The sequence below is a fragment of the Lipotes vexillifer genome, unplaced genomic scaffold, assembly GCF_000442215.2.
Source record: "Lipotes vexillifer unplaced genomic scaffold, Lipotes_vexillifer_v1.1 scaffold410, whole genome shotgun sequence".
NCBI lineage: Eukaryota > Metazoa > Chordata > Mammalia > Artiodactyla > Lipotidae > Lipotes > Lipotes vexillifer.
Window position 1 is genome coordinate 2260421 of NW_006794028.1, and position 11135 is coordinate 2271555.

The 11135-nt window shown below is 43.2% G+C and overlaps 1 protein-coding gene across 1 annotated transcript in view; it reads left to right on the forward strand.

The window, feature by feature from the left end:
• KCNK1 (potassium two pore domain channel subfamily K member 1) overlaps positions 1–10818 on the forward strand; it is a 57093-nt gene extending 46275 nt beyond the window's left edge. Inside the window, exons 2-3 of the mRNA XM_007466994.1 lie at positions 4671–5066; positions 9834–10818. Coding sequence (XP_007467056.1) covers positions 4671–5066; positions 9834–10093 — 656 coding nt within the window. The 3' untranslated portion in view covers positions 10094–10818. The remainder of the gene's footprint in view (positions 1–4670; positions 5067–9833) is intronic.
• The last annotated feature ends 317 nt before the right edge of the window (positions 10819–11135 follow it).

Genomic DNA, 11135 nt, shown 5'->3' on the forward strand with positions numbered 1-11135 from the left:
TTTGGATGTGAAGCCATCGTGATTGAGTAGAAGCAGGCAAAGTGTTTAGAAAAGGATTGAAGGAATGGGACAGCAGAAGCGATACTGAAAAAAGCACTTGCCCCTCCCAAGACGTCTTACGTCTGATACCTCTTACCATCTGTGCCTCCTTCATCGCATGTGTTGAGTGTAGCCCACTTTCCACCTTTGCCACTGTTTCTACTGGGTCTGCTTTAGACCTCCCTTGAGTCTCTCTCCCTGGTAAACACACTTCCTTTTATAAGCAAAGTAACACAAGTTGTACGTTCCCTGTTGTGTATATGGCCTGGGTGGGAGGGTTGAACAGAGTTTACGCATATGCGGGTCTTTAAAAAGGATTGCTGTAAAACAGGAATTTTGAAGACCTGTTGTATGCAGGGTATCTAGAAATAAACCACTTATGGAAACTGTGGAACAAAAACGAATTTCAAGTGAAAGATAAGATTCAAGTGGCAGGACAAGGCAACTTGACCTGAATGAAGCCTCTTCATTGCTGTACAGTGAGTTTGTAGCCCTCCTGAATTTGCGGTCACAGCCCCGCTGTTACTTGCCTCCGTGGATTGACCAGCACTTTTCGGGGAACAGGGAGAGATTCACAGTGGAGGAGGATGTGATCTCCCACTCAGGGGCCTCACAATCTAGTGGGAAAGAGATACAAAGAAGCTGAAATCCAGGATTGCAAATGAAAGTCTCTTTTACGGAAGACGAAGCGTTGGCGACCTATTTCAGACTTTCTCCTAGGGTTGACTTCCGAGCTGGAGATTATTCTTGTGTAACTTTTTTTTTAGCATGTGTCAAGCAAACTTAATGGAAAATGCATACATCGTACCGTGTTATATTAAATAGTATGAATAAATGAGAGGTTTGTTTTTTTTTTTTTGGCCGTGCCACATGTCTTGTGGGATTTTAGTTCCCCAACCAGGGATTGAACCCGGACCCTCAGCAGTGAGAGCTCGAACTGCTAACCACTGGACTACCAGGGAATTCCCAAGAGTATTTTTTTATATAAGCAGGGTCACCACAAGAGGTAGTGGTGAGCGGCACTTCTCTCAAAAGCATCAGGTACATGTGAAGAAATTGCACATTTGTGACTTGCTGTGATGGACGGAATAGGAGCCCGCAGAGGTTCTCTTGGATCTCATTCAGGAGGATGTAAATACAAGAAAAACTAGAAGGCCCGTGTCCAGCATGGCATGGCTCCAGATTGGATGTTGGCTAGCCTCGTGTCAGGGCTGTTTAGTTAGAGTGACAGATTGGGAAGCCAGATTTCTTGGGAGACTGTCATCGGTGTGATGCGCCCCCTACACCCTCACCCGCATGATACATATCCTCCTACCTGCCCTACAGGTGCAGAATCAGAACAGAAAACCCAGCAATTGTGGGATAGGAGGCTACTCTATAAGAACATTTGTACATCCTAGTTTCGTCTCTGGATCCTAAGTTTTTGTTTTTGATGTTTAAATATATATATATATAATATTATATTATATTATTTATTTATTTATGTTTGGCTGTGTTGGGTCTTTGTTGCTGTGCGCGGACTTTCTCTAGTTGCGGCGAGTGGGAGCTACTCTGTTGTGGTGCGTGGCCTTCTCACTGCGGTGGCTTCTTTTGTTGCGGAGCGTGGGCTCAGTAGTTGTGGCTCATGGGCTCTGTAGTTGTGGCACGCGGGCTTCAGTAGTTGTGGCATGCAGGCTCAGTAGTTGTGGCTCACGGGCTTTGTTGCTCCGCGGCATGTGGGATCTTCCTGGACCAGGAATTGAACCCGTGTCCTCTGCATTGGCAGGCGGATTCTTAACCACTGCGCCACCAGGGACGTCCCTGGGTCCTAAGTTTTTGAAGTTCGTTTTTCCAGTAGACTTTGCCATGCTCAATCTTTTGGGCCCCAAAATTATATGCATAGCCTTAGAAAAATTTAAGGAACACCAAATAAGTAAGGTATTAACATTTTGCTAAATCCTTCCTAGTTTGTAAAGGATTTTAATGTGTTTCTGAGATAAAAATATGAGCTTTGCTTTGCGATTTATCTGGGGAGTCAGTTGACTGAACTTGAGTAAATTATTCACTTCTTCATTATAATTCACTAGGACTGAAGGTTTCTGTCTGGTGCATTCAGCTGTCTACTGCAAAAGAATTGCTGTGTACTCAGTAGAGCACTGAAAGTGTAGAGACTGCAGATGAGATATAAATTTTACAGTGTACTTTCCACTAACAAAAAGTATTTATGCAAACATCAGAAGGAGAAACTGGCTTTCAAGAGGCATCTACACTTTAGTGATTTTTAATCTCTTAGTGGGAACACATTACTGACCAAAAAAAAAAAAAGCATTACTGCAGACAGCCATCCTAGAGTCTTGTAATGATTATCTCTATGGCTTGGAGATAACATTTTAGTAAATGGAAGTTTAGTTAAGATTCTAATAAAAAGAGCTATTATCATTGGAGAGTAAAAACTGTAGCCTAAAGTATTTTAAAACTAGAAATTAATTTTTTTTTCTACTAGTACTGAAAGCGTGTAGTTTATTGGAACAGATGCTACAGAAGAGGTGGGCTATGTGATATAGGTGTGTTACACTTTTAGTGAAGATAATTCATAGCAATGCTACCAAACAGTAATAAAATCATGGCTTCAAGACTTTTACGTAGTCTAACAAATTCAGCTAATCTTATGTTTTCTCTACACAATTCCTGCCAAAGTCAATCCATCCCTTAGAGTCTCTGCTTGATCCCCTGTTGTCTCCTGATACTTTTGGTCAGAGGCTCATTACCAAATTTGTGAATCACTTTCCAGTCGGCTTTGTTGTGTTAAATAAGATTCCATTATCAGATTCTGTTTCCAGATCTCTGACCATGAAAATATCCTTCCTCCTTAATGCCTGGCATGGCTCTGATTGGCTCCTGTCTTCTGTGATACGGGCTGCTTTACTTATAAAGTCTGATTCCTCTGTAATGTGTTTTTCCTCAAAAGTGAGGCGTTCACATTTCTGCTGCTTCCTTTTTTTGCATGAACAGAATTTGACAGGCTTTCTCCATCCTTCATGTTACCCTCTGGAAACCCTAACTGACTCATCTCCCTCTTTAACCATGCCCGGAATCAGCTGAAGCATTCCAGGAGCAGCTAGGTGTGCGAGGACCAGATGGGTTCAGGACCCGATGCTCAGCACAGTGGTTCTCAATCCTCTGAGTGTCTGAGCTCTGGCATCTCTTTACAGAAAATGCACGGGTGTGGAGACATGTTCAAGTGGATACAATTTCAGTAGATTGCTGGGACTCCCTATTCGTTCATAACCTTCTGGGATAAACCACCTTGACTGTCGTGCTGAGGCCAGGCACAGGAGTAACTGGGGCAGCTTCTTGGTGGCCACATAGCCCTGGGCCGCCCCCGCTACCCCCGGAAATTGGTATAAAGCAGAGAATCAGGAGATCTGAAGCTGAAGGTTTTTCAGAGTTATTTCTAAGCAGGATATATTTTAGAAATCAGATTTTGAAGCCACTTTTCAATAATAACCCCATGAGTGAGGGGTTTTTTTTCAGAAGCTGATTTCACCCAAAAAAATGCATTTAGTTGGCTTTTTCCTGGACAGACTTGTTCAGACATGTGCATCCTTTCAGGATGAAGGGCTTGTGAGATTTTTTTTTTTTTTTTTTTTTTTTTTTTTTGCGGTACGCGGGCCTCTCACTGTCGTGGCCTCTCCCACAGGCTCCGGACGTGCAGGCTCAGCGGCCATGGCTCACGGGCCCTGCCGCTCTGCGGCATGTGGGATCTTCCCGGACCGGGGCACGAACCCGCGTCCCCTGCATCAGCAGGCGGACTGTCAACCACTGCGCCACCAGGGAAGCCCCAGGGCTTGTGAGATTTTAAAAACAGTCCGTTGGCTTCTCTCTTGCAGGCATTTGTCGGATGAAGTCTCTTGACTGGCTTGATTTGGGAATGACTGAAACCTAGTGGAAAATCAGAGACATAGGTTTTGACCACTGACCCTAACGTGTGGGTTTTTTTTTTATGTCTGTTTTGTGGAATATATGGCATCTTGGAACCTACAGAGATGACAAGACGGAAAAAATGTTAACAGTTTCTGGATGTGCCGTTTAACCAGATCATCGAACAAAATATTTGAAAAGAAGCACTCAGCCCTGTGACTTGGTGTGCTTTAATCTTCGTTTATCTTCCTGTTTTTTGATGTCTGTATCCTCACTGAGTCTTCCCCATCTTCCCACTGTACCATCATCTGCCTGGTTCTAGTGTTTTGGAGCAAGCTTGTCCTGGCTTTGGATCCTAATGAGGCTCCTGGGGAGGGTTGGGGGGAGCGGAGTGGGGAGGGGTACACCCTCCTGGCAGGAGGGTATATTTTCCATGATGGCCTAAGACAACGAAGTGTTAGCTCCCTCGCGCACAAAGCTTCTATTTCAGCCTAACAGTGACCTCAAAACCAGGCTTGGATGCGTCGGGAAGAGCTGGGTAGATCTGATCCAGAGTGATGGACTTCCCAAATGTGTGGCACCCACTGTTGAATCTTACTGCAGTAACAGGATAGAGCCTTTGAAGCAGCAACGTAGATTTCGTCTGGCTCATCTCCTGGGTGGGAGGGGAGGACGGCTGGACGGCAGGCGTGTGTTATTTATAAGGTGTTTTCCACCTCTTCCCCTTTCAGGTTATGGCCACACTGTGCCCCTGTCCGACGGGGGCAAGGCCTTCTGCATCATCTACTCGGTCATCGGCATCCCTTTCACCCTCCTGTTCCTGACGGCAGTGGTCCAGCGTGTCACCATCCATGTCACCCGCAGGCCAGTCCTCTACTTCCACGTCCGCTGGGGCTTCTCCAAGCAGGCGGTGGCCATCGTCCACGCTGTCCTCCTCGGTGTGATCACTGTGTCCTGTTTCTTCTTCATCCCGGCCGCGGTGTTCTCCCTCCTAGAGGATGACTGGAACTTCCTGGAATCCTTTTATTTTTGCTTCATTTCCCTGAGCACCATTGGCCTCGGGGATTATGTTCCCGGAGAGGGCTATAATCAAAAATTCAGGGAGCTCTACAAGATTGGGATCACGTGTGAGTATTGGGGTTCACGGACTCTGCCCCCGCCGGGGCTCTGTTGGCACTTCCAAGCTCCACCTCACCCACTCGTGGAGAGCTGCTCATCAGAGCCCTGACTGCTTTCCATGGATAAGTTTTCCATTTTGCCACCTTCCCGTAACTTTCATTTCATCATGATTCCTTTCAAAATGCTTTAAGCAAAAGTCTTATTACTGAGAATTATTTTTTCCCAGGCACCTTAAAAGTACCCATCAATTTCTTACCAGTAATGTAACAGACACTATAAATGACAGCATAAGAATGCAGCACACAGAATAACTTGATAATCAACTTTTTTTTTTTTTTTGCGGTACACGGGCCTCTCACTGTTGTGGCCTCTCCCGTTGGCGGAGCACAGGCTCCAGACGCGCAGGCTCAGTGGCCATGGCTCACGGGCCCAGCCGCTCCGCAGCATGTGGGATCTTCCCGGACCGGGGCACGAACCCGTGTCCTCTGCATTGGCAGGTGGACTCTCAACCACTGCGCCGCCAGGGAAGCCCCGATAATCAACTTTTGATTTAAAAAAATTGCACTACTTTATTAACTATTTTAAGCCCAAGAAAACCAGGACTAGGATGTAGCCTGTTAACAATCCATCATATTCTTTCATTTACCAGGAAAATCGTAAACCAGTTGCTTATCTCATTTGTCCATCTGGTTCTTTTTTGAAGAAGTTAGAATATGTTTGCTGCTTTCAGAATTTTAAATGTGGAAAATAGGCGTAAAATTCAGATGGCCAGTGACATAACTTAAACAATATTTTAAAAATTCAATATAGTGTCATGGAAAACTTAGAAACCCATTGGCAAGAAACTATTTATTTTTGTGTGTCTGTTTCCTGTCTTTTCACAATGTGTAGAATTACACATACTGTATGTACAGTTTTCTTTTGTTTTTGAATTTAATTGAATTTAATGTTTTAATTCAGCAGGTTCTTATTGGTTCTCGATTTTATACATATTAGTGTGTATATGTCAATCCCAGTCTCCCAGTTCATCTCACCACCACCATCCCCTGTACGTATAGTTTTCATTTCTGCCTTCTCAGGAAGTTTTCAAGACTCAGCTCATGCCATGTCTTCTAGGAAATCACAGTACATACTCAGGCAGCCCGATGTTCTGGCCTGGCCCTATCCTGTAGTCTTAACATGACAAAATGCTTAGTTGAACTGTATGTATTTTAGCTTTTCTATGAAACCATGCTCACTCAGGACAAAGGCTTCACTAATAAACACCCAGTGCTTTCAACAGTGTCTGGCTACCATAGAAGTTCCATAAATATTTACCAAATGGTTACAGGGGTGATTGCACATTTCCTCTAGTTACCATATTTATCTTTAATATCCGCATAATATTTTATCGGGTGCCTATACCATCATCTAGTCCTGCTTCGATCAAATATTTGTTTGTTTGTTTATTTATTATTTTTTAAAATAAATTTATTTATTTATTTTTGGCTGTGTTGGGTCTTCGTTGCTGCGCGTGGGCTTTCTCTAGTTGCGGTGAGCGGGGGCTACTCTTCGTTGCGGTGCACGGGCTTCTCATTGCGGTGGCTTCTCTTGTTGCGGAGCACGGGCTCTAGGCGCACAGGCTTCAGTAGTTGTGACACGCGGGCTCTAGAGTTCAGGCTCAGTAGCTGTGGTGCACCGGCTTAGTTGCTCTGCAGCATGTGGGATCTTCCCGGGCCTGGGCTCAAACCCGTGTCCCTTGCATTGGCAGGCAGGTTCTTAACCACTGTGCCACCAGGGAAGCCCTCCATCAAATATTTAGATTGCTTCCAGTTGGGGGGCATTATAAATAATACTGCAGTAAATACTTTTGTATGTTTACATGTTTTTCTACTTTGTTATCTTTCCAGGAAGTGGGCTGGCTGACCCAACGTGAACATGCCCTTTGGTGACTCATAGATCATGTTGACCCAGTGCTTTCCAAATGGCCTTATGAGTTTACAGTATCACCAGAATTACCTAATGCAAGACTTTCCTGTCTTGCATTAGGGTAAAATGTTGACCTCCTTATCTGAATTTAATTTTTTCATGCCTTAAGAGATGTTGAATTTGTTTCTGTAGTTAATTATGAATAGAGGTGACTACCTCTATTCTCTTGTGCTGATTGTTTGCTCATAAATTTTGCCCAACAGTTTGATATCCTCAGTTTTTCATGTAGTACTAAATCCTTACAGAACGTTTTAAGGCTTGTTTCCATGTGAATTGTAGTTTTTTTCGACACTCTGAATCGTGCATGTGCTAGGTGGAGCAAATGAGCGTTCCAAAGGTATATTAGTTTGTGGATAGGCTGAAGTCCCGCAGCTTTTGTCTGAAACATCATGGCTATTTTTGTCAGCACTCAAGAGTTTGACTACATAATGGATAAAGGAAAAGGAGATTTGCCGTTATTCTACTAACAATGTCATTGCTATTTCTAAACTATGCTATATCTTATTAACAAAACCTAATAACCAAATTCTAAAGATACTGGAAAACTGTCACTTTGCGTTCTTGACATAATCGGCCTCCTTGTTCCTATTACGCTACCGATTCTGGCTTCCCTGGCTCATTTATTTTCTGAAAATATTCCTCAAACGTTTTACCATTTTGGGTCATGAAACTGGGATTTTTGTTGCTCTTTGAGTTTTCATTTTCGTGTTTTTGTTCCTTTCCTTGATGAAAAACTTTTTTTTTCTGAAAACTGATTTTAAATGCCCTGGAATTGACTTAAAATTACCGTTTTCCTATCACGGATTCCAAGGAATAGCACTTTACCTGAAGCAACAGGTTATCTTTCATTTGGGAGTAAGAAACATGGAGTTATTTGATGAATGGTCCGTGTGCCCCAGAAATGACTGATCACATAATGGAAAGCTTAGTTTGCTAGCGGCCCGGGTGAAAGTGTAAATAACCACACCCAAAGACCTTGTAAATATCCGCATCCGTTCCTTTTTTTTTTTTTTTTTTTAATATTTATTTATTTATTTGGTTACACTGGGTCTTAGTTGCAGCAGGCGGGCTCCTTGGTTGCGGCATGCGAACTCTTGGTTGCGGCATGTGGGATTTAGTTCCCTCACCAGTGACTGAACCCGGGCCCCCTGCATTGGGAGCGTGGAGTTTTTTTAACCACTGCGCCACCAGGGAAGTCCCTCCACGTCCATTCTTAAGGGAATTTTCATCTAGCTTAAACTGTAATTTCTACTGCTAAAAGCATTGAGTGCTGAAAAGGGTGGCAAGCTTTGTTCCAAGCACTCCTGATACATCAGAAACTCTTCCGAAATGTCACTGGCTTTTTGAGAAGCACTGATTATACAGTGGAGGGGAGGTTGCCCTTGGGTGAGTACAGTGTGTTATCTCCCTTTAACAATGCCTCATCAGCCCCAACTTCTTTTTTTCCCAAAATCACACCATGTGATTCTGAATCATCCAGGTTTGTAGAAGGTTAAGTCATTCTTTTTTTAATTTTATTGAAGTATATAGTTGATTTACAATGTTGTGTTAATTTCTGCTGTACAGCAAAGTGAGTCAGCTATACAGATATACATTCTTTTTCATATTCTTTTCCATTATGGTTTAACACAGGATGTTGAACAGAGTTCCCTGTGCTGTACAGTAGGACCTTGTTGTTTATCCATCTTATATATAATAGTTTGCATCTGCTAACCCCAAACTCCTAATCCATCCCTCCCCCTTGGCAACCAGAAGAAGTCTTTCCTCTGTGTCTGAGTCTGTCTCTGTTTCATAGATAAGTTTATTTGTGTCGCATTTTAGATTCCACATATGAGTGACATCATATGGTATTTGTCTTTCTCTTTCTGACTTACTTCACTTAGTTTGATAATCTCTGGGTCTATCCTTGTTGCTGCAAATGGCATTATTTCATTCTTTTTTATAGCTGAGTAATATTCCATTGTACATATGTACCACATCTTTATCCATTCACCTGTTGGTGGACACTTAGGTTACTTCCATGTCTTGGCTATTGTAAATAGTTCTGCTATAAACATTGGGGTGCATGCATCTTTTGGAATTAGAGTTTTCTCTGGATATATGCCCAGGAGTGGGATTGCAGGATCGTATGGTGGCTCTATTTTTAGTTTTCTGAGGAACCTCCATACTGTTCTCCATAGTGGCTGTACCAATCTACATCCCCACCAACAGTGTAAGAGGGTCCCTTTTCTCCACACCCTCTCCAGCATTTGTTATCTGTAGATTTTTTTTTTTTTTTTTTGCGGTACACGGGCCTCTCACTGTTGTGGCCTCTCCCGCTGCGGAGCACAGGCTCTGGACGCGCAGGCTCAGCGGCCATGGCTCACGGGCCCAGCCACTCCGCGGCATGCGGGATCCTCCCGGACCGGGGCACGAACCCGCGTCCCCTGCATCAGCAGGCAGACTCCCAACCACTGTGCCACCAGGGAAGCCCGTTATCTGTAGATTTTTTAATCATGGCCATCTGACTGGTGTGAGGTGATACCACACGGTAGTGTTGACTTGCATTTCTCTAATAATTAGTGATATTGAGCATCTTTTCATGTGCCTGTTGGCCATCTGTATGCCTTCTCTGGAGAAACGTCTGTTTAGGTCTAGGAGGTTAAGTCATTCTCCATTTTTCTCTGGGTCATCCCTCTTTGAGCCGTGGAATTCAAAACATCCCTAGAAATTATAGAAGTGGCAATGGGTTTATTCATCAGCAGATAGGTTGCGTCTTGCATATGGTGGCTTGATCGCACTGAGACGCTGTCATTTCTCTCGCACAGGTTACCTGCTTCTCGGTCTTATTGCCATGTTGGTGGTTCTGGAAACCTTCTGTGAGCTCCACGAGCTGAGGAAGTTCAGAAAAATGTTCTATGTGAAGAAAGACAAGGAGGAGGATCAAGTACACATCATAGAGCACGACCAGATGTCCTTCTCCTGCATCACGGACCAAGCGGCCAGCGCGAAGGAGGACCAGAAGCAGGATGAGCCTTTTGTGCCCCCCCAGTCACCGGCCTTTGCTGACGGTGCCGCGAACCAGTAGGCTTAGGGCTTTGCCGCGCTGTCCCAGGGCGCAGGCTCAGGGCAGTGGGCGGAGGCTTCACTTGTTCCATTTGGATGAGTATGTAAAAGCCAAGGTGACATTTTAACAAATATCTACTGTCTGCAAGATTTTTTGTATAATGGAGCGAAGGAAGCTTTTACTCTGGAGGACTGTCTTAAATCCGAGAAAATGGGGTCTGTACCCGTCATTCATATGTGACAAAATTATCTCGACTTTACTAATAGGTGAACAACACTTGAAAGCAGGGTGCCTCTGTGGAGAGAAGCAGATTTTATACTTTTCGTTGGGGACTTCGGGATTTGCATTTAAATCATTTAGCTGATGGTGAAGTGGCAACATTTATATTTAAAAGCAAAAAAGAAAAGCATAGAGATGTGTTTTACAAATAAGTTTATGTGTACTGGTTTGCATGTGCCCATCTAAAATCATTATTTTTGTAGACTCTAAGTTAAGCCTACTATTTATAATGACTAGATAACCATTAACTGTGTACATATGAAGTATAAATATGTTTATATCCTGTACATACGGTTTAGGTCACCAGATCCCAGCACACTTCTTAACCCAAGACCGTAGAGATTTTCCCTTTTGATTTCTCTTTATACTGAAGAATCAGAAGTTGCTGCAATAAAATAAGGGGAATAACACACTTATGAGTGAATTACTTTAGTATTCTGCTACAATAAATGTTTCTACCCTCTTGCAGTAGTATGGTCTCAAGTGTCTAAAATGTTTGTAAGCATTTCTCTGGAGGTGAACAAGTAACAAAGAATATGATTTTGTAAAGAAAAGAAAAAAGAAAGAAAAGAAGAAAAAGTTAAGATATTTTGTTTTGAAAGTGCATTATGATTTGCTATCACCTAGTACTTAAAGCACAGAACCGGAACACAGACGCTCCAAATGAACAGGTTCTGTCAAATTAGTCCGAGAATTTTTTTAATTTATAAGTTGAATAAATAAAAATGTTAGTTGGTTGCAGTTGTATGCTTTAATATATCAAGAAAAGTTTTCCTCCACGTAG